Source organism: Callospermophilus lateralis, chromosome 2 (genome assembly GCF_048772815.1).
Source record: "Callospermophilus lateralis isolate mCalLat2 chromosome 2, mCalLat2.hap1, whole genome shotgun sequence".
Lineage (NCBI taxonomy): Eukaryota > Metazoa > Chordata > Mammalia > Rodentia > Sciuridae > Callospermophilus > Callospermophilus lateralis.
In genome coordinates, this window is record NC_135306.1 from 211,433,673 (window position 1) to 211,456,454 (window position 22,782).

At 56.1% G+C, this 22,782-nt stretch overlaps 1 protein-coding gene across 1 annotated transcript in view; it reads right to left on the reverse strand.

The window, feature by feature from the left end:
• Window positions 1-13,276, reverse strand: part of Muc5b (mucin 5B, oligomeric mucus/gel-forming) — a 31,040-nt gene extending 17,764 nt beyond the window's left edge. The window contains exons 1-23 of the mRNA XM_076842963.2: window positions 13,207-13,276; window positions 10,957-11,028; window positions 9,904-10,165; window positions 9,639-9,753; window positions 9,405-9,495; window positions 9,051-9,157; window positions 8,290-8,491; window positions 7,745-7,870; window positions 7,197-7,314; window positions 6,976-7,114; window positions 6,632-6,742; window positions 6,290-6,359; window positions 5,804-5,941; window positions 5,302-5,466; window positions 4,988-5,082; window positions 3,954-4,080; window positions 3,454-3,709; window positions 2,528-2,586; window positions 2,182-2,282; window positions 1,764-1,915; window positions 1,332-1,470; window positions 1,091-1,204; window positions 48-227 (exon numbers count right to left, since the gene is read on the reverse strand). Coding sequence (XP_076699078.2) covers window positions 48-227; window positions 1,091-1,204; window positions 1,332-1,470; window positions 1,764-1,915; window positions 2,182-2,282; window positions 2,528-2,586; window positions 3,454-3,709; window positions 3,954-4,080; window positions 4,988-5,082; window positions 5,302-5,466; window positions 5,804-5,941; window positions 6,290-6,359; window positions 6,632-6,742; window positions 6,976-7,114; window positions 7,197-7,314; window positions 7,745-7,870; window positions 8,290-8,491; window positions 9,051-9,157; window positions 9,405-9,495; window positions 9,639-9,753; window positions 9,904-10,165; window positions 10,957-11,028; window positions 13,207-13,276 — 3,009 coding nt within the window. The remainder of the gene's footprint in view (window positions 1-47; window positions 228-1,090; window positions 1,205-1,331; window positions 1,471-1,763; window positions 1,916-2,181; window positions 2,283-2,527; window positions 2,587-3,453; window positions 3,710-3,953; window positions 4,081-4,987; window positions 5,083-5,301; window positions 5,467-5,803; window positions 5,942-6,289; window positions 6,360-6,631; window positions 6,743-6,975; window positions 7,115-7,196; window positions 7,315-7,744; window positions 7,871-8,289; window positions 8,492-9,050; window positions 9,158-9,404; window positions 9,496-9,638; window positions 9,754-9,903; window positions 10,166-10,956; window positions 11,029-13,206) is intronic.
• Between the last annotated feature and the right edge of the window lie 9,506 nt (window positions 13,277-22,782).

Below are 22,782 nucleotides of genomic sequence, written 5' to 3' on the forward strand. Positions count from 1 at the left end.
TCCTTCCAGACCAGGGGAGCAGGAAGCCCTTGCTGGCCTGCACTCACCTTGTAATGCTGATGCAGACCGATGAACACGCTGGTCTTCCGGTCCCAGGACACCACCAGCCCACTGCGGGTCTCGATGACCAGGAAGATGCCCATGTAGCGGATCTTGTAGGGCAGATCCCCACCCTGCCCCCTTTCCAGCACCTTGAAGCCCCCCTCGTGGAGGATCATCTCATAGCTCTGCAGAGGGAGGCACACAGGGACATCAGCTGCAGGTTGCTAGGGGGCAGAAGCCAGCCTGCCAACCCTGAGGACCCTCTCCAGCCAGGGAGTTCATGCACACAGGGGACTGAGGTGTAAGGAACCCTGGTGGAGGGAGTTTGGCCGGAGGATGGCAGGAAGTGCTGGTAGCTAGGGGAGGTTGTGGGAATGTCAGGCTGTGTACTAGCTGAGGAGCCCCCAAAGGCCCGCTCTGTCCAGCCCTGTGCCCCATACCACCCCTCACTCCCCTCGACCGACTATTGTTGCCTTCTCAGCTCCTCCCCATCCTTCGAGGGGGAAGCGCCCTGATCCAGAGCTCTTCTTTCTGCCTCGGGAATGCTTTTTCTGAAAGGAGTGCCCCAGGCATGGTAGGGTGAATTATGCCCCCACCCCCGAAAAATTGGTCCACAGTTGAATCCCCAGGCTATGTTACTGTGACCTTATGGGGAAGGGGGTCTTTGCAGGTGATTCAGAGAAGGATCTTGAAATGGGATCAACCTGCATTACATGGCAATGTACTTATGAAAAAGAGGAGAGCACACATAGTGAAGGCCATGAGGAGACACAGGCAGAGACTGGAGTGGAATGGCCACAAGACAAGGACACTGAGGTCCCTAGAACTGACAAGCCATGAAGGGCCCTCCCAGGCCTCTCAGGAGCCTGGCCCTGCATTTCTGATCTGGGACCTCTGGCCCCAGGATGGAGAGGCAGCAAGCATCTGCTGTCCTGAGTCCTGGGCTTGGGCGTGTCCGCTACGAACAAGCACCACGGGAACAGCACTGTGGCAGAGAGCCCAGGATGGAGTTCAGGCTGGGGGGCTGCAGGGGTTGCTCCGCTCTCACCCCCAGGAAGAGTCTGATGGCCTTGGAGCAGGTGCTTCCTGTGGTCCCACAGGGGACGTTCTCAGTGGTGATGCGGAAAGTCCCGCTGGAGTTGCCATTGCCCCCACAGTAGTCCTGGGCAGGAAGAGATGACGCTGGTCATGGGCCCCAGCCATCAGACTTCGGGAGAGGTGGGGCCACCCACCTGGGCCAGGGTCATGGGCCCCAGCCACCAGCCTTGGGGAGAGGTGGGGGCACCCACCTGGGCCAGGGTGTATTGGCAGCTGCCTTCGAAGCTGTAGCGCTCGCCATCAAAGGTGATAAAGTGGCCATCCCCGTAGGCCACACAGGTGCCCAGGCAGGGCTGGCTGCTGCACTCCCACCGGCGGTTCCTGCAGGTGCTGTTAGACGGTGGGGTGGGGGGTTGCTCACAGAGCTTGCCCTCTGAGGCTGCTGGCCATCCCTGTGCCTGCATTCTGCCCCCTCCAGGCTCAGGGGCATACTTGTGGCAAGGGCAGCCTTGCTGTGGGCATGCATCCTGTCACCTTGGGTCAGAGACCCAGGCCCCTTCTCCACAGAATGTGGTCCTATAAGCATGGCCACCTGCCAAGGCTCTGCTACACCCAGGCCATTTCAAGTCACTGTCCCCGTGTACACCTCCAAGCCCGCTGACTCTAAGGGGATCAAGACCTACCAGGTGTTGCAGTCGACCCGGATGGTGGCCCCCGGCTTGTAGGATGCCTCATTGTGGACACAGGGGCAGTCCTCCTTGGCAACGCAGCCCCCACTCCCATCTGCCACCAGCCCCGGGGGACACACGCAGCCTGAGACACAGTGTGTGCTGAACTATGGGGCACAGGGAGTCTGGGTCAGGGACTAAGAGAGGCCTGTTTGCCCCAGTTCAGGGTTTTAGGACACCAAGTGGACACTGTCCATCCTAGGAGTGTCCAAACAGAAGCCACACAGGTGTGGAGTATCTGGGTCCACAAAGCTCACAGCCATTGGTCCCCCAGAGGCATCAGGACCCAGGATCATCACAGGGTACATCCCCCTAGCTTAGGATCTCGGCTGGGGCCATGGGCTGTGCCATGGCTGTGCCCGGAAAGACTCACACAGTCCATGTCCAAGGAGTGGCAGCTCCTGAGGCACTCGACCCCTGGGGTGCCCGCTGAGACATTGCTGCAGTCCAGATACATCATGGGCGCCACACACCCTGGGGAGATCAAGCATGTGGGAGGGGCCCAGGGATAGAGTTGCCCTGGACCTCAAGTCCATCCTGCTGTGGTGTGGTGAATGCTGCCCAGGTGGTGTAGCCCAGGACCCCAACCTCAAGGGCAACCTCCACACTGTGGGACAGACTCCTGGCCTTTCTCCACCTTGAGCAACGCTGCTGGGCCTGAGGCAGGGTCTAGGCAGGGACTGATGGCCCCAGGGTGCTGGGCAGGGCAGGTGCTTTACCAAATGCGGCCTTCTGTGTCAGGGCTCCCAGGCAGCTCAGCTTCCCATCTGCACATGAGCTGCAAAAAACAGGCCAGCCTGCTCTGGACCCAGCGTCTCCCACAGACTCCACCCCAGGCTTCCTGCACCCCCAAGGGCCGGCCCTCTCCAGGCCGTCCCACCTCCTGAAGAGGCGGGAAAGCTGCTCCTGGGCCTGCATGTTCAGGAAGGCAGCTGGACATAGGGAGAAGGACATGGCCCTCAGCTTGTCCTACCGTTTGCACCTAGAATGTCACTGAAAGGCCTGCATGCCAAAGGCTTGGCAGCCAGTCTTTGGAGCTATGGGGAGGAGTGGAGGAGCAAGGTCACTGGGGCAGGTAAAGGGGATGTTGAGGGGATGCGGGACCCTGGCCCCTCTCTCACTCTCTGGCTCCCCGCCATGCAGAGTGCAAGTTTGCCACAACATCCTGCCTCACACAGCAGCAGAGCCAGCCTGCAACCTCCAAAACTGTGGCTAGAGTAACCCTCGTCATAGGTGGCCTCAGGTTTCATGTCACGGTGATGGAAACTGACTGACATGGCTTGTGAAGAAACTGCCTTCAAGGCAGGGAAAGAGTGGGGTCAGGGCACACCCTGCTGGCCCCAGTGAGAACTGCCTGGCAGGAGGCCCACAGGGCACACACTGCCACCACTCTCTGGTCCCCAAGACCCTCACACAACCTCCAGACCTCTTGGTAGAGGGCCTGGCAGGTGTCCTCCCCCAGCCTGGTCCCTTTGTGTCTCAGATCCCTTCGGGGATGGGATGGGGCACAGAAATATCTGGCATGAACAGACCTGCAGCCAGACCCTGCCTGCCTGGGCTGGGGGCAGTAATGAGTTGTGAGGGTGGCTTGGAGGGGCGAGGGGTACAGGGAGCTCAGGCCCTCCCAGTCCATGGCCCTCCTTACCACACCATGCTGTTTTCCTGCACGGTCTCCCCATTGGCCACCATGGTGCCGTGCAAGTAGCAGGGGCACTTCTGGGCGGGCACACATATGCCTGCGTCATTCAGGAAGGTGTTCTCCGGGCAGGTGCAGCCATCCACAGGCACAAAGCTGACACTGCAGGTGGTGTCGGCCTCACTCAGGGCATGGCAGGTGGGCGGGCAGGTGTCCACCACATACTGGTAGATCTGAGACTTGGGGCAATCGCTCATGTACTTGGCTGTGTGGGTAAGGGTGAGGGACAGGTCAGTGGCTGGCAACCTGGCCCAACCCCCCACCTCCTCTGACTGGAACAGTGAACGTCCTCATGAGGTTGGGTGGGGACACACAAAGCTCTTGGCCAAGAATCCAGTAAGCAATCACTGTCCCCCACCAAGGCCCGCAAGCCCCACTCCCACCCATGAGGCCTAGACAGCTGTTGAGGGGACCCCATCCTCTGAGGGAGTACCCCAGCTGGCACTCACTGCAGATGCCGGCCCTCCAGCCACGCAGCAGCACGCCCTCAGCAGCACAGGCCTGCACGTAGGAGGACAGGGCCGCACACATGCAGTCCTCGCTCTTCTCGCAGTTGCACGTGTCGAACATGCAGTTCTGGGGGCCAGAGATATCAGGGTCAGGGACCTAGTCCCCAGGGTCCCTCATCCCCATTATTTCCTCCCCCCTTAATCCACCCAGGGTCAGGACTCAAAGACAGATGGCCTGTGTGGGGGACTTGACAGTAGGGCTCCTTGGGGGGTGGCCTGGGCCTCATGTTAGGAACAGAGCCTGAGGCCATCTTGGAGAAGTGGTGGCAGGCCAGCAGAGTGGAGTCTGCTCTGAAGGCCAGGTCGGGACTGGGTAAATCTGGGGTCCACAAGACTAGGACAGGCCCAACTTGCATGGAGATACTTCACTCAGGATGATCTGTGGGGGTGTGTGTGGCTAGGTGGGAAGGGGAAACTGAGGAAGGGTCTGGTGAGAGGCAGTGTCAACAGGATGGGCATGGGGGTGAGCTTGGCTCTGTCATCAGAGAATGCCCCCAGGGCTAGGGTTACATGCTTTTTAGAACTTTGGACTTCCAGAAAAGTGACCCCCAAGCCACCTGTTGTGGGTTAAATTGTGTCTTCAAAAAAGGTGCCCCAGAGTTCTTCCCAGCTCCTATGGACAGGCCAAGTGTGCAAAGACTGGAGTAAAGTCAAGGCCAAGCGACGGCCCTCTTCCAGTGACTGGCGTCCTCATGAGAGTGAAGTGTTGACACAGAGCAGATGTCCACATGGAGCCTAAGGCCAGAAGGACCCTCTCCGGGAGCTTCCAGGACTCTTGCTTCTGGCTACATGCCCATGCTGTCCGTCAGCTCCAAATGGGCAGTTCTCACTTCAGGGCTCTCCCAATCCACGGGAGGCAGTGTGTGTGTGTTGGGGGGGGGGGGGGAATGAGGCCCTGATGAGGCAGGGGTGCTCCAAGGGCTCCTCTCCAGCCGCCCCCCCACAGCCCACCCCAGCCTCTCATGGACTCTGACCGAGTAGAAGGATGAGGGGTTGATGGTGGAGTGGCAAGCAGAGAAGGGGCCTGTGCGGTTGGTCAGCAGTGAGCACCAGTGCTGGGCGTAGTTCTCTGGAGAGGGAGAGAAGTGGCTACTGCCCCTCGCTGGCCTCTCAGCCAGGGAATGGGGCTGGAATGTGGGGCTTCCACCATCATGCCCAGGGTGCCTCCCTCCTTAACGCTAACCCGCTCGTGCTATCTGCCTACACAAGGCCACTCAAGCCCTGCCAGGGTCCCTGTGGTCCCAGGGTCAGTCAGGGCTGCCTGGTGGGATTGTGGGGGAGAGGGTACCGTTCTCCACACTGAGTGAGCAGGGGTCCTCGAAGATGTTCTTGGCGTTGGGGCAGGCAGCCTGGGTCTTCCAGGTGTTGGAGAAGGCGGCACCTGTGCCCTCCACCACGCCACTGAGGGCCATGAAGTCATCAGCTTGGTTCTGGTTGAAGTTCCCACACAGCCCTGGGGCAGGGGCCAGGCAGCAGGTACAGCAAGTTGTCTACTCAGCCTGTCCTCCCCAATCCTCAAGGCAGATAAAGGGGGAACTCCTCTGGGGTTGCTTCCAGAACCATCTGCAGATAAGCTGGGTAGAGGCTGGCCTGAGCTGGGGCAGCACAGCTTGTTCTCTGCTTTTTGGCCACTTTCCTGGCCACCAGTCAGCTGTCAGGCATCCTGGGCTGATGCTGGGGTCTTCAGCACTCCCTGTCCACTGCCAGCTTCTGTCTACCCACTGCCTTGCAACCTCCAGCTGTGTACAGACCTCCTCCCCAGCCCAGCCCCCAAACCACCAGGGCCTCACCACACATCTGGCCATGGTAGGCGGGGTCCAGCCTGAGATACACCTGCATGAGGGGCACCAGCTGCACCTGCACCTGCAGGCCAAGGCCTGTCTGCACCAGGATGAAGAAGGACGTGGGTCTGAAGATGGTGATGTTGGCTGTGGTGGAGGGGTGCGTTGTCAGGGGTACTTGAAGCCTGGCTAGCCAGACAGGCAGTGCTGCCTGGAACAGGTAGCAACTGGGCCCAGCCACCCTGCTGGATCCTGCAGCATAGGCAGGAGCTCTCATGCCTGTGGCCCACAGTATTCACAGGTCCTGAAGGACTGCTAACCTCCCAAGAGGGCAGGTCCCCACAGCATCCTGGGGCAGGACCTTTGCCACCCCCAAGTTGTAGGTAAGAGGCCATGAAGGACTTGCAGGGGAAGAGCTGGATCCTGCTGGGCTCAGGGGCTGACCCCTGCTTGGGAGGTGCTGAACCTAGCCCGGTGTCTCAGGAAGCTACGCACCTGCTGACACAGGCAACTGGGTGTAAATGGAGTTCATGAACACGCCACCGCTGGCCTGGATCCGGATGGTCTGGAGGGACGGGTCACGGTCAGTGGCTAGAGGAGCTGTTGTGGCAGCCAGCCCCAGGTGGCCACCCAAAGGGGAGCGAGCTCTGGCCTGGGGACCCCACAGGGACAGAACCGAGGGAAGCTCAGGGTGACAGGCATGGTGGACCCCAGAACTGTCCACCTGGGAAGTGGCTGCCCCAGGAGCCAAAGCAGGGGGTCTGACTCATCTCCCAGGCCTCCCACCTCTGCTCCTCCCAGCCCAGGGCACGGTGGTGCACAGGACTGGTCTCTCACCGTGTCCCCACCATTGAGGCTGAGTGTCACTCCTCTGAGACAGTTCTCTGTGTCTGTCCGGCCGCATTTCCGCAGCTCAGCCAGCACAGTGAAGCTGCTGTCGGCACATTTCTGTTGGGAGACCGCGTGTGTGTGAGCTAAGTGTGGGACAGGAGCATCCCTATGCCCAATGCTGATGTGACCCCGTGGAAGAGTGGCCTTGGCACCAGGTCACCCCCAGGCAGCTTGTCTCGGGGCCTGGGGCTTCCCTCCCAGCAGGGGAGCGCCCCCAAGCAGACAGCCACTAGGAACTCTCACTAGGGTGGGAGGGCTGAGGGACCCAGAGGCCCTGCCGGGGGCTGCACCTTGGACAGAAGGTAGTTGCAGTCTCCGTGGACATCATATGTCTTCTTGTCATAGGTGGAGATGTGGGACCCTCCCTGCACAGAGCAGGTGCCAGGGCACGGCTGGTCCTGACATTGCCACAGACCCCCAAAGCAGGTACTGGGTGGAAAGACCGTAAGCAGGAGGGGTGTGGGGAAGAGGCGGGCCCACCCCTCCCACCCTGTCAAGGCTGGGGGCCCACCAGGAGCTGCAGGTGGTAGTAAAGGAGGTCCCAGGCATGTAGGTGTGGCCGCTGTGGGTGCAGGGGCACTGTGCCAGAGGCAGGCAGCCAGAGTGCGTGATGTCGTCCAGCACCATGCCTGGGGAAGGGATGAGGGGGCTAGTGAGCACAGGGCCCCCCTGTGCACAGATGGGGACACTGAGGCATAGAGAAAGGTCACCTTCCCAGGGTGTGGGGGCATCTTGCCTCAGAAGTAGAAGAGCCCCTAGACTGTACTGCCCCTGCCTGAACCCTGGTGGCTTGGGGTGAGCACTGTGTCCTCTGGCCTGCTTCTCCACCTGGCTCCTGGGCTCTGTGACACCTGTGCTGCCTCCTCCCACAGGACATCAGGTCTCTGGCTTCCTAACAGTGCCCACCCCAACCTTGACCCTTGGGTGGGACCCCAGGTCGGGCCCTGCAGCCCTCCAAGGTGAGGAGGGCTGTCCTGGGCCCTCAGCAGATGCTGGGGTCAGATGTTGGAGACAGTGACCCTGAAGGTGCTAACGGTGGGGCAAAGGGCACAGGCCTGCCTGGAGGGCAGAAGCAGCCGGCCACACAGTGGTCCTCGCAGAGCTGGGAGCGCTGGGGGTTGGAGCAGGTGTCTGTGCAGGACGAGCCACACTCCTGGTGCTGCATGTTCATGGGGCACGTCCGTGCTGCAATAGGGAGGCAGCCCTTAGCCCAGGCATCCCATCCAACCACTCAGGTCAGCTGGGACTGCACCCATTCCCTGTCTCCATGTCCACCACGGTCCCCAAAAGGTGTCTCCTGGGAGAGACAGGATGTGAGGGACGCCTGGGCCCCATGCCTCCCACATGCCCTTCTTCCCACCATGCCCTGAGGTCCTGACACATGTCTGCTCACTGTGCCTGAGGTTCAGGTCCTTCCTCTGGGCCCCCAGCCCCCGAGGTTTCACTTCTGTGTTGTCTCCACAGCTATCCCGCCACCTGCCTCTCTCCTCACTTGCTCCTCTTTTTGGGGCCCCTGAGTAGCCATTTCTTCCCTGTTGTCTCTCCAGCCAGATGCCAGGCACTGGCTCCCATTGTATGCCCTGGTCCCTGTGGGGGGCACTCACGGCAGAGTTTGGGGCCCCTCCAGTTCTGTGGCTGGCCCCCTGCTTGGGCACACTGGCGGGAATACTCGGCAATGGTAGCACATGGGCATGTGGGGCAGTGGCACAGATCCTGGACACAGGCAGTCACATACGGATCGGGGTCCACCAGCTTATTGCACTCAGCGAAGGCCGGGCCCAGCAGGGTGCAATGGCAAATGTCCTCCTGGGGGGGGACAGGGAGGCTGTAGGATTGCCACAGTGCTTATCTGGGGACACTGCCCCTTACAGACCAGACCAAGGAATCCCTCCTTCCCCTTGAGATTCCTTCCACTCACCCAGCAACCCACCCATCCACCCACCCACCCATCCATCCACCTACCCATTCCAGGCCACATCCAAAGGAGGAGTCCTCTGTGATATTAGTAAGGGCTTCTTGTTCTGGGGTCTCTGGGTGCCTCCTTGGCCCAACCTGATAGAGGCAGGCACTTGGGCTTCTGGTGTGTGCCTACCACCCACCCACCTGGAGCATGTGTGCCCTAGATTCACCCAACTTCCCATGCCCATTCTGTTCTGCTGGTGGGCGCTGGGCTGACTGCCTTCCTGGGGTCCAAACACCAGTGCCCAGCCTCTGGCTATATGGGAAACAGAGACCCACTCTCCTCTGTCAGGCAAGGACGCTCCTCAGACCTTAGACCATGGCCTGACTGTGCCATGGTCCCACATCAGCTGCCAAGGCCTCCTGCTGTTCCTGCCCCCTGGGGTCACATGGAGAAAGTGCTCACTTCATATGTGCAGTTGTTGTCTAGTGAGGGCAGGGGGTCCTGGCAAGTCTCCGTAGGACCATCCAGCTTCTGCAGGTTCCCAAACTGGAGAGGGCTCAGCCTGGTGTCTACCAGAGAGAAAGCACAGTGTGGGTAGAGCTGCAGGCTCAGGAGCTGGGAGATGGACCCCCTGCAGTCAGCCAACAGGAGAATCCCACACCCAGAATCGAACACCCCCAAAATGGCTTACCCACCCCACCTCCCTCCATGCTGGTGCCCCTGCCCAAATCTGCCTTCCTAGGCTCCCTGGGACTATTGGCCCTTGGCTGGCTGGGCACACTGGTCCCTGGTCCCTGGCCTCCAGGCAGCACTCACTGTGGACAAAGAATTCATTGCTGGCTGGGAACCCGTTGAAGTCTCCACACAGCCCACATGTCTGGTTGGCATACTTAGAGTCCAGTTCCAGCTGAAGGCAGAACAGGGGCAGCTCCATTTGGTCATGGCCCCTGGCTCCAGGGCCTGCCTGGTATGTCCCCCCATTCCACCTGCCCTGGGGGTCAGAAAGGTCCCCTCCAACCCCCTGTATGTCCCTATGATAGTGATGCTTACCAGGGCACTGTCCCTCCCATTCCACAGAAAGGTCAGTAGCAGCTGGACGCTGACCTTCACATAGTCACCACTCTGCTCTACCAGGAAGCCAGCACGGCTGTAGGGCAGCTCCTCCCTGGGAAGAAAGTTCCAGTCCTCCCTCAGCAGGGCATGAGTGGGTCCCAGTGCCCTTCCAGCTCTGGTCCTGGCCCCACCTGGGAGTCGTGGTAGTGGCAAGGGATTGGGGCCCAGAAGACTGGTGGTGGCTCCCCAGGGCCCTGCTCACCGCTGTCCATTGACAAGGACAGAGCTGTGGGACAGCTCCAGCACCAGCCCCTGGGTCTTGAGGACAATGCGGCTGATGGTGGAACTGGAGCCTGCCAAGCTGCGGCGCAGCTGCAGGTTGAAGTCCTCGTAGGCGGCTCCACAGTGGGCAGAGAACACGTAGTTGCAGAGGCCGGGGAAGCGGAAGACGTCGCCGTCGAAGGTCTTGTAGTGGAAGTCGCCCCAGGTGCTGCATACCCGCCCGTTGTGGGCCCGGTTCAGGGCTGCAGGGAGCCGTGTGATGGAGCCACCTCTGCATGTACCCACCCCACGCCCTCTGCCCACTCTGTGCCAGCCCCACAGAGACCAGGCACCTGTATTGGAGCAGAAAAGCTGGCAACGACGCTGCTCTTGGAGCTGCGCTGACGCACCAGTCCTCCCACCTGCGACAGGGCGCTGTGCCCCAGGGTGCTCAACAGCTGTCCACAGGGAAGCCTCGGGCCCTGCCCAGAGCTGCCTGGTTGCCCCACACTGTACCACCCTGACCCCCAGGTCTGTGACCCCCACCCCAGCTGGTGGGGGTGCCGCCTACTTACAGCTTGTGCTGGGCATGATGGTGGTAGGTGGAAAGACCACAGGCCAGGCAGACAAAGACGGGAGGTAGACTACAAGTGAGGGCCAGGTCATTTGGAGTGCCCTTCCCAGGCCCCTGCCCTCTGTGATACCCACCCCAGGGACATTGGGGAGCCTAGGACTAATGCATTGGTCCAGGTGGTAGGGCTATCCTATTCTTCATTGCTCAACTCTGGACACTCCTAGACCCTGGAAGCACTCCTGCCCTGTGTGTTTCTGTGTGCATGAGTCGTGTGTATATGTGTGTGCACACGTGCACGCTCACACACATGTGAGCATCTGATCCTATGCTCCACACTCTGTCTTCTCTGGAACTCCTTATGCCTGGCACCATCCAGGAGGGTCTTGGTGGGACACATGGCTATGTGAAAAGGTGTCACCTTGCCTGGCTGGAACCCTCTGCCTGGTCAGGAGCCCTCATACCAGAGCTTAGGACACATACCACTATTTGTCCTGTGATTGTCCTGGGTGGGTTCTGGGTTCCCCAAGCTCAGCTCCTCATGGCCCTGCGTCTCTGCAGGAAAGGGGATGGAAATCAAAGAGAAGCCAGACCTATCAGCAGCCTTGACCATGACAGACTCTGGCCTGAGGCCCATCTCTGCACAGCAGCTCTGGGAACTGGACAGGACTCGGCCCAGCACCGGCAGCCCTGCCTACTGTGTGCCCCAACCCTGCCACTCAACACACAGAAGCTGGCTGGCTGCCTTGGAGCTCTGTGCTGCCCCCAGGCAAAGTGAGCCCTGCCAGTGACATCTCTCGAGTGACAGGAGATGCCCCCACCAGCTCAAGGAAGAGAATGGAATCAGGAAATGGTCCTGGTCCCTGAACCATGGCTGCCATCTAGGGGGTTCTGCCCCATCCCTCCTGTCCCAGGGGACAAAGACCAGCTTTGTGAGGGTGGACCACAGTTGAAGATTTCCAGGTGTGACTTAGCAGAAACCCAAGACCAGAACCAGGTCCCAGTTGGAACCACGAGTCAGATCAGGTATCAGGCTCCCAGTGTGGGGATGGTTGTCCAAGGTGACCTGAACTGTCCGCTGCCTCTCGGCAAGGCTGCGTCCACCAGCCTGACTTCTGGGGAGCCTGGAGAAGGGCAGCTTCAACCTCACAGGCTCCCAGGGCCCTAGTGGCTCAGGTGAGGCCAGCTGCTCTACAAGGGGCCAGGTCCCCACTCTGGCACTCAGGCCTGGACACAGCCACACTCACTCGATGCCACAGCAGCTCAGCCTCCTGTTTGATTTTCCCAGCCATGTCCTGCTGGAGACTGGAAACCGCAGGGACTGGCCGTGCATGAATCCCATTCAAGGACCCTGCTTGACTGCTTTTCCCAGAAGCACGGCCACTCCCTCTCAGCACCCCTGGCCCTAGACCCACAGCCCCTCCCCAGCACAGATGGCCCAGCCTGGCCCCTGCCACCTACTGTTTCAGTCTCAACAATGCCAGGTGTCACACCGGATCAGACCACCCCCAACCTGTGTGCATCCGCCCTGTGCAGGCCCTCCTCAGGCCAGGCAGCCTGTGTCTCCGTCTCTGTCACTGGCAGAGACATGCCAGCTGTCAGCCACTGGGAGCACCTGGTCTGGATACACACTCCCATGAGCTAACATGTCTAGGAGAGAGAGACCTGAATCCCTCTGCGGGTCCAGCTTACCCCATCAGCCACAGCTGTGACAAAAATCAAGTCCACTTCTGGGCTTTATTTGCCCCCACCAAACCAGAGAGTTAGAGGAGGGAGCCACTCATGAGCAGGCCCACCCTGCTCAGGCCCCCAAGAGCCTGGACAGTGGGGCACATGGCTGAGCAGAGCAGGCTAGCATCCAAACCTGGCAGCGGGCATGGCCTCCACAGCTTTCCCCGGTCCTGGAGAAGGAATCACCCCAGCCTCAGTCCTCCAAGAACCCCCATGCCTCCTGGTCACAGGAGGTGATCTCGTGTCTGCCCAGGCCCTGAGCTCCAATGGGAGCAGAGCTGGGGAGGCTGGGCCCCAGGCAGCCATGCCCAGCTCACTGGGGCCATGTCTTTCCCTGATGACAGTAAGTATTAGCACCATGGCTTTCCCAAGAATAGACAGCTAAGGGAACCAGCTGGGTGACAAGGGCCATGCAGCCTGTGTGGCATAAGATGCAGGGCAGGCAGGCAGGATGTTAGGAACCCAGGTCAGCCCTGGGCTCAGGTGGCAGCTCTGGGCCTTGCTTGTCCACCTGGCTCTAACCCTATTACCCAGACATAGTTCCCCCCTTACCAGGAGGCCCAGCCCCACTGGGGGTGCTCTGCCAGCTGTTATCCCAGCTGTGGAGGACAGGCTGTACCTGGGCAGAGGACCATGTCGGGGCTGCCCCTCCTCACTGTGAAGCTGGGCCTCTCAGAGCCCCGGAGAGATCCCAGCCATGCCCCTTGCTAATGGCCTCTCCTGCTCCAACCTGAAGCCAAGATCCTCAGGGGTTCCTCCCAGGGCCCTGCCCCGAGGCTGAGGATCTTCTCCCAACACCCTCAGCCAAGCTGGTCTCTGGTTCTTGACACTATGTTGGCCCGAGTGGGACGTGGGCTGAGGACCCAGGAGTCCCATGAGGCCAGGGGGCCATGGTGTCAGACATATGGAGAGGGCATTGTGTCCAGCTGGTCAGGAAAATGCCCAGGTGGAGGCTACCCTACGGGAAAACAGCATCGAGAGAGCGAGGGGCTTTGGCCTTACCTGCCGGCCACACCATGAGCAGGGCTTCGAGGGCCCACACCAGTGCCCAGCTCCTGCTGCTGGTGCCCATCCTGGGGCTGGCACGGCGGGCTGGCAGTTGAGGAGGGAGTGGGGCAAGGTGCTCCCTCTCTGGGGGCCTGGGCTTATGTAGTGGAGCACATTGGCCCAGCTTCAAGGCCAGGCAGGGCACTGTCCGCTCCAGGCAGCCAGGGTGTTTGTTCTTGGGGAGGGGCTGGGGCAGGAAAGAGGCCTGGAGGAGGAAGGATTTGCAGCTCTGTGCCACCAGACAGGGGTCACCCTCTCCACCCCCTGCAGCTTCTGATGATTGGGAGGGAGAGGGCAGGGCCACTGGCCCGGGCTGCTCTGGATACAGAGCTCCTGGGCCTGTGGGGAGGGCAGTCGCAGACCTGCCCAACGTCAGCTCCTCCTGGAACTTGGCCCACAGAGGAGTGGGCTGGAGGGGTGGAGGGCCTAGCCTGCGTCAGCTCATGGTCCCTGATGAGTGACAAGGCACTGTGGGCAGACTGACTTCTCTAGGGTCATTGCCTGGCTTGGCCCCATGGCTCCTGCTCAGCTCAAGAATGCCCCTTGGTCATGTGTACCTGATCTTTGTGACTCACGGGCTTCCTGGGTGGAGGATCCATGTGCAGAGACCCCAGTGCAGCTGGGAGAGCCCTCTGGGAAGGCACGAGGCTTCACTCTGCTGGGGAGAGAGGTTCAAGGCTGGCTGGCCAAGGCAGGCCAGAAGCTCCTGCATCCAGCTCCTCCTCCAGAGCCAGCGTGTCACACCTGTGTGGGGGTGAAGAAGTGTGCACTCCCGGGGTCCTGGACATGCAAAGGTGCTGCACACAGGCTGGGGAGTGGTGGCAATGAGGGCCACCGGGGTTTCCTGGCCCCACTGCCCACCCTGCCCAAGCAAGGGCCTCTAGGCCCCAGCCTTTAAATGTACTTGTCAAGCTTCTCAGGCACAAGGTGGCCACTGCTGGACCGTGAACAGCCTCTACCAGCACCCTCTACAGGATGCACACGCGGATGCCCTGGCTTAGCGCTTCTTCCCTGTTTGATGGACACTGGGCTTTCCGTTCCCTGTCTTGCAGTCTGAGAATCTGCCCTGGGGTGGACCCCAGGTCAGGGAGCACCAGGGCCTGTGGCTCAGCCAGCTGCTGGAGCACTCGGGAGTTTTCTAGGTCTGCTTGTTTTGTTTGCTGCGAGATCAGCATCTCGGCAGCTGCACCCTGCTCCCCTGTCTCTGTATCTCTGAGGATGAATTTGTAGAGGTGGAATTACTGGGAAAATGGTAACCCATCTTAAAACCGGAACCACTCCATGCCCACTAGGCTGGCTGTGATGAGAGAGAGAGAGAGAGGACAGCGAGGGTTGTCAAGGACGTGGAGAAAGCAGAGGCCTGCATGCTGAGGGTGGGCTGGAGAAGGGCGTGGCCGCGTGAAGAACAGCCCTCAAAAGGGGTATGCCCTGTGGTTCCTCCAAAAAATGGAACTAAAATCTCTGTGTGATCCAGTATCCCACTCCTAGGTACTTGCCCAAAAGAATCAAAAGCAGGGACTCAGATCCTTGCACCCTGTAGTCCTCACAGCATCCTCCCCAGCTCCTGAGAGGTGGAGCAGCCCACGGTGGATGAATGGCAAACAAAATGTGGTCCACCTGCACAGGGGAGTACGCAGCTTTCAGAGGGCATTCTGATGTATCCTACAAACTTGAGGGCCGAGCTGGGTGAGATAAGAGGATCGCAGAAGGACACTCACATGAGGTCCCTTCTGTGGTCAATCACAGACACGGAGGAGGAGGAGAGGGACTGGGAGAGGGAGTGGTGCTCAACGGGGCAGCGCTCCAGCTGGGAGGTGAGGAAGCTCTGACAGCCGCGCAGTGTGAGTGCCTCAGGCCCCGTGCACTAAATGTGGTCAGGATGGGGACTTCTGGGTCTTGGGCATTGTACCATAATAGTGATTTCAAAAGTTTTTGACACATTTTGCTGACTATCGCCCCTTGCTTGACCAATGGCCCCACAGACTGCCCCTGGGCTCAAGAGTGCTGCTGGCCAGGCCGGGACCTGTCTTCCCTTTTGTCCACTGTTCCTTTAATGAAGGCCTGCTGTGGGGAGGCCTCAGGATCCCAGGCTAGTGTTCCAACTGGTTCGTCCCCACCCTGTCATTCCCCAAGTCGCAGGTTCCCAGGGATAAGGTTTTCATGGTCTCCAAAGTTTTCTTCCATATCCAGCCCATTGCCGCAGGGCTGGAGGAACCCCCACCCTGGCCTGGGGTGGGCTGGTACCCTGGCCTGGACCCTCTGTGCTCATGGGCTGCTCACTTGCTGGACCCCATTCTCCTCGGTCTTCCCACAGGTTGGGCAAAAAGCTGGTGGCAATAACACCTGGGCACCATCCCGGATGTTGCTAGGTGTGGGTCCACTGCCTGGGTGGCCACCTCTCCCCTGCCCCAGCAGCCCTGAGGCCTCTGTCCTTGCTGACCTGGGGTCCGGCGTACTCCAGCCCTTTGTTGAGTCAGGGGGTCCTGCCTGTCCTTGCCCACCTTCTCCTAGATGGAGCTCCTCAGGGGTGGGCTCAGCCCTGTGTTCACTCAGCGCTCAACAAAGGCTTGTGGTAAGGGGGGCAGCTGCAGCCCCAACCCAGGTCCTGCCCTCGTACTGCCTGGGCACCCTCCCATGGACAGGGCAGGACAGGCCCAGTGTGGCCGGTCAGGGTCACGGCTATTGAGACACCCGGATGTGGCCAGCCACCCAGCCTGTTTGCTCAGCCTGCGGGGCCAGTTTACCTCTTCACAGTTGAAGGAGCAGGGAGCAGGGGTAAGGAGGAAGGGACATGGCTGTTCCTGCTGGGAAGGGGGAGCTGGCCAGCGGCCCCCAGGGCTGTGCCAGGAACCTGCCCTGTGGCTCTGATGGTAGAGCCTGGCCCAGCCTGGGGCGAGTCCCTGTCCATCATTCTAGCCTCTGAGCCCAGACAAAGGGGACTGCACAGAGCCTCGGGAGGGCACATCGCCCTGGACAAAGACCCCAGGTCACACAGAGGCCACTCTGGACTCATCCCATGAGGAGTGAGGGCCTGCCTTGACCCTGTGGGCCATGACACCTTCCCCAGTCCCTTCCAGAGGCCGTCTCTACATATGCCACCTCTTGCCACAGCTGCTACCAGCCCAAGCCACTGCCCACAGTCACCAACTGCCCAGCCCTGCTCACCCTCAGCCCTGGTGGACGGCCCTGAGGGCTCAGCCCCGACATAGGGTTGTCCACATGGCCAATGGCCCTTGTGCTGTGGCCAATGCTGTGGTGACAGCCTGCAGGAGTCCCCAGCTCTCCGTCCCTGGCCGTGCCAGGAGTGGGCTGGCAGGGCCATGTGGTGGCTTCGAGGAGCTGTCCCTCTGCCACGGCAGCTGCTCCATTTTACAGCCACACCACAGGGACACTGTTCGAGTCCCCAGCTGGCTGGCTTCTGGCTTGGGTGAGAGGCAGCCTCTGGTTTGGGTGTGCATTCCCTAAGCCTCTCCATGTGGTGCTCTTTCCGTGAGCCCACTGCCATCCACAGGTCCTCTGTCCCCTGACGCGTGGGTTTCCTGCTGTTTGGGGCCTTAGTCGTTTAGTTCTTTCTGTGTCTCCGCTGCCGGTCCTTCTCAGGTAAGTGATTCAAAGGCATTGTCTTCGGTCCTCACCTTCTCGCGTTTTTAGTGCTGGTGTCCCACTTACCGATTGTCTTGTGCGGCTTGTGTTCTGTTGTCATATCTGATGAGTCACTGCCAGGTTCAATGACACGCGTGCCCTCGGTTCTCATCTAGGAGTTTCATGGTTCAGCTCTTGTGTCTGCCTCTGGGCTGTTTGGTGCACTCCTGAGCTCGTGGGTGTGAGGCGAGGGTCTAGCTGCCCTCTTGCACCTGCACATCCAGTGTTTCCAGAACTGCGTGTGTTGGAAAGACCGCGAGCTCTTGCACACAAGTCTGGACCCAGTTGGCCATGTGGAGTGTTCATTCCCAGCTGCCGTATGCCAGCATCGCACCAGTTTCCTTTGTTGAAGTTTTGTATTAATTAAGTTTCAAAGTCAGCAGGTTGGAGTCCTCCAAATTCATTCTTCTTCCTTGAGAATATTTTGGCTACTCAGGGTCCTATGAGATTGCACATGAATTTTTGGATGGAGTTTTCTGGTCCTATTAAGTGCACCACTGGAATTTCTTTCCAGATGCATGGACTCTGTAGATTCTTTGGGTAACATCACCATCTCGTCCATACCAAGTCTCAAGATCCATGAATACAGGTTGTTTCCCACTTTTTTTGTCTTCAAAATGCTTCTCCAACCACATTCGGTAGTTTTTGGAGTGCAGATCTTTTGCCTGCTGGGTTAGACATGCGGATGTCTCCCCTTGTTGGTGCTCTGGGAGTGGAGCCATTTCCTTCTGTGTCCCTTGCCAATGCCTGGCAGCTTGTAGGGCTTCTATTAGCAGCACAGCCCTCTGTGGAGGTTTCAGGGTGTTCTGCCTGAGGCTGACATTGCCTGTGATGGTAGTTTCACTTCTTCCTTCCCAATACGGGTAGCTCATGCCTTCCTCCTGCCTCGTTGCTCTGGCTAAAGCTCCCACTTCTGCCTTGAACAATGACCAATGGGGAACCTGCATCTTGCTTGACCCTGGAAGAAGTCTCTGTCATATTCAGGGCTTCCCTCCCGGGCCACGTTCTCTGTGTGTGGTTGCCATGTGAGGATGTTAATGTGGTGCACTTCATTGGTTGATCTCCAAATCTCAAGCCATCCTTGCCTCCCAGGGATAAAATGCCCTTGGCCGGGGGTGGGGGTTAATGCTCTAAAATCCCACTGCATTAGTCCACTAGCATTTTTCTGCATAAATGTGCAGGGGGTGCTGGTCTCTCTTCTCCCTTCCTGCAGTGCCCTAGGATGGCTTCACAGACGAGCATCCCTTCCTCCCCAGTATTTTGGAAGGATTTGAGAAGCACTGGTGTCACTCTTTCGTAAATATTTGAAGGCATTCCTGGGAAGACTGTGGGGTCCTGGGACCTCTCCTGGAACGTTCTGGCTCTGCCCCCTGAGAATTGTGCTTTTGCTATTGGTCACTCCTCAGAACTGACTGTCAGGTGGTGTCCTGGGAGTGGGCATCGTGGCCTGTGCTGCTCACGGTGCCCTCTTGGGATAGTTTTATCTCTGTAGAGTTGCAGTAGTGTCCCTTCTTGCCGCAACTTGTACAGCCGATCCTGAGAAACCAGCGAGAGTTGATGGGAGATAAGAAAACCACACACAGGTACAGAGGAAGCTGGGATCGGGGAACGTGCACTCTGGTGGAGACACAGGGACTCAGGAGCTGGCCAGCAAGTCTACTGATATAGGGGCTCAGAATCAGAGGGTCAAAGGCTATGGCGGCGTGGTTCTTTGTGCACCAGAAAGTTCAGGGCTAGAGACACACGTGTTGCCACTTCACAGCTGCGGTGTGTGGGGCTTCCTGTGGCACCCAGGGAGCCCTTGTTAAGAGCATCTGCTGAGCGGGCAGGCTTGAGGATCTCACTGTGGGAACATGTGGTCATCTTGCTCTGCCAGCCTCCTCTGTCCCTGCCTCTGTCCCGGGAGCTGGCGTTGAACTCAGAGCCAGGAACTACAGAATTCCACGGCAGGCACAGACCTCTCCCTCTTGACAGAGCCCACCATCAAGTGGGCAGTCTTCAGTCGGTGAGCTCCACTGGGGAATTCCCAGGAGTGGCACCAGCTCTGTCCAGGGATCAGTTCAAGCAAGGGGTCACTCACTGCTCCCGACATCTCTCCCCTTTTTATTTTTTAAATGTAAGCAATGGGCTATTTTTTGAAGTTCTTAGATGTCTTTTTAACATATTTCAGGATTAAAATCATTTAAGTAGTTAAGTATTTGATCAGCAAGCCATGTGGGACTTACACAATCAATTTGACTTTCTTGTGACTATCTTGAATACGATGACGTAACTCCATGAGGTCCAGACTATCATTCGTCTGCCAAATGCCCATGATTCTTAACTTTCTCCCAATCCCATTGAGAAGTGTTATATTTTGCTGCTGTGACACAGACATATTTGTAGTTATCATTGCAGTGAAGCTTCTGTTTAAATTTTAGGGCAGCCAGTTCATTACCTATATTAATAACTGTAGCTTCCAAGGCATTTAATTTAATCCCTAACTTGGCTTCAATATCTGCCTGGCTTTGTAAAGCTTTGGAAGTATTCTGAGCTAAATCATCAAGAAAGTGAGCATCTTGAATCATTTTGGATAAGCTGTAGCAGAGGTCATGAGAGAGACTAAAACAGATATCAAAGTGACTATTCCAAATACAACTAAACAAGAGACACTATGTCATCCTGGCCACATGTTGGCACACTCCACCCATTTAGGAAACATACGACTGTAGTAGTATGTTTAGGACAGTAAGGTATTGGTGGGTGCTCTGTAGGAAACATGATCATTGGGGCGTCCCATTTTTTATAACTATGGAAATATTTAGTTATATTCCAAGGGCCACTTGGCTCCCCCATATACTGTCTCATCATTTGTGGACACTTTTTAAAAATACTTTGTTTTATTTATTCATTTTTATGTGGTGTGGTGCTGAGGATCGAACTCGGGGCCTTGCACACACTAGGCAAGCGCTCTGCCACTGAGCCCCAGCCCCAGCCCTTGGGACCACTTTTAAACATCCAGTAGGTGACTGTGGGACCAGCATATAGGTAGACTCCCACGGCATCCAGTATCATTAAATCCAGCTGAATGAACAGGGGTAATATGTTTCTCTAAAAGGCCTCCCATCGTGTGTGTATCATTAGTAAATATTGGCCACACAGCTGGATGTACTAAGGTGGATTGGGAAATAAATCCAATAGGTTTCCCCATGAACCCTACTTACCTGAGAGTTTAAAAAGCCAGCATAGCCACAAACGGCGGCTGCGGACTGGGGCCTCCCGCTGGTTGACCACTGTTCAGCCTGATGCACGGGTTCTTCTCTACACCCAGGCTGGCAGTGTGGAATTCCGGGTCGGGTGAGTCCTCTTCCACTTCTTCTTCTTCAACCTCTTGTTCCCCATGGATGTTGGGACCAACATGTCCTGAATGAGCTTTAGTCATTTGAACTGCGGCTCAAGAACCTTCGTGATGATGACTAACAGCATGTTCAGGTACCCAAATAGGATGAGCTGCTGTTTCTGACTTCTACCCCACACGACGGCTGGATCTGGCCTGTCCCACTGTTGTGCCTGTGAGTCTCTCCCCAGACCAGACCTGCGGGCCTACTGAAGTCAGAGCCGTGTGTCGTGAAACCAAGAGAGCATAAAAGGAACTCCACAGTGAGCAATGACTTAATGTGTATATTTTACTGATCAGAAAAATTAGCAAATTCACCTCCCAGGCCTGTAGGGATTGTCAAAGTCAACGTTGTAGTTCAACAGAAAAGGGCACCCCAATGAAGGAAGGCTCGGCTTCTGTCTTTTATAGTAAGTTGAGCAACCAAGTTCTGAAAGGGGGTTAAAGGTTTTGGAGGAGCGTGAGCAAGGCTATTCAGGAACTCCTGAAGATGGCCGTATGGCCCCTGGAGGGTAGGAGACGTAGGAAGCATCAACAGGCGTATAGGCTCCTGTGAATTGATTCTAGTAGGTCTTGCACCCTTGAGGGCAGTTTCAACCTTTGTTAATGTAGCCTTGCTCCTGCAGTAAGCCGTCCAGGAGAGGCAGAGCGGGAACGCATCACACGGTGGCGAATAAAGGTCTTAAATCTCTAGGTGATATCTCCCAATGACTTGAAATTCACTGAGAATATGTAAAATATCGGTTTTAGTTTTAAAGTTTTGGGGACAAATCACATGTCTTATAATTAGGCTGCTCAAATATTAAGAAGAAGAGGACTTGTAATCAAAACCTGTATTTAGCTACTTATTATATTTTCAGTTTATTTTAAGGTCACAGTCATCGTTGTACTGTCTTCTGAGCTTAACTTTAAGTGAACTTGAGTGGTTATCTTAACAGGGAACAAGGTGAGAGGCAGAGTCTTAGCTCAGGTGAAGTGACCTCTTGATACATCTTAGGTGTTTTACTTATGAAACTGACCTTAATCTCTTTCTCAAATATTATTTTATAAAATTTTTAAATACAATTTTTTGAGTCTATTAACAGTTAACATAATTTAGCATTACATGAATCAAACAAGAGAGGTTTTAACCTCCTTTTTTTGGAAAGTGGCAAAATATCTTTACATCCCATATTATTAACTTTTAAATAAATAATAAAATTTTAAATGAACCAATAAGGCTCTCCTTATTGCCTTTTAAAAATGCATTCAAATTCCCATCTTAGTGTAGAGAGTAACACAAAATTTTATAACTTACATCATTCTTATCTAATTTCAAAATGTTAAATGACATAAAATGAATTTCCAACTAAATTTGAGATTTTTATATAAGTCTGTAAGAGACGACTGTTATAGAGAACTTCAGTTTGGAGAACACCAGCTTGGTAAAGTGTTCTCTTAAAGCTTATATTTTGAAAACTTGTATAGGAATACTTTTAGAATACAAAGAAGCTGGTAACAGTACCACAATTACACTGATGTTTTTATATTAACTAGCTTTAGCTTTTGAAGAAGAAGTTTGGCTTAGCAGTGTGGTATAATCCTCCAAAATAACAGTGGTTGTTTAACCAGAGTTGGACAAATTTTATTAATTAGAAAAAAACAAGACTATTTTTTCTAATTAATAAAATTTAACAGACATAAGAAATTATCTTGATAGGTAAGAGCAAATTAATATTTTCAGAAATTCTTATTACTTTAACATATAGAGGCTAAAACTTTGGTATATATCAGTACATTAATATTTGACTTATGGGAAGAGTCAGATTCCCCTCCCTCTCTGATTTTTCCAGGAAGCCTAGTTAACCATGGGTCCCTACCTATTGGTATGGAAGCAGCTATCCTAGGAGTCTGCCTACTCCCTCCTGAGATGTAAAAAATTGATGAGGACCACAGACAAGTCAAGATGGCGCCTGGCACTTTGCCAGCGAGCCATTAAGATGATAGAGATTCCTTGATGACTGACTGCTGTGTCTAGATTATGTCAATTAAGTTAAGCTGTGTGCAATCATTAAGATGATGAGGATTCCTTATTGGCTGACTGCTGTATCTAGTTTATGTTAATTAAGTTAAGCTGTGTATTCAGTTATGCGTATATATACCCCTCCTGTCCTACAATAAATGGCTCCCACTCCTGCTGTATCAGCTTTCACAAGTTCCTCATCACTTGCCCCCCCCCACGCCCCCGTTATTTCGCCCAGCCAGCCGGACTGTGGCAACAAATGTCTGTGAAAATGTCAGTTTTTTTCTTATTCATTTTTGTAAGCATGTTCCATCCCAGAGACCTGTTCAAGGCCTTCAGCCTTGTAGATTAGGAATTTTCCTTTTAAAAGAGGAAAAGTCTTTAAATTGCATATTATGTTAAGTATATATACCAATTTAATTACACACAATTTTTTTTTAGATTTACCCTCCACAAACCCTTTGTGTCTTACTTAGACATTTTTTAACTTTTTCACTTTTTCACATAAAAG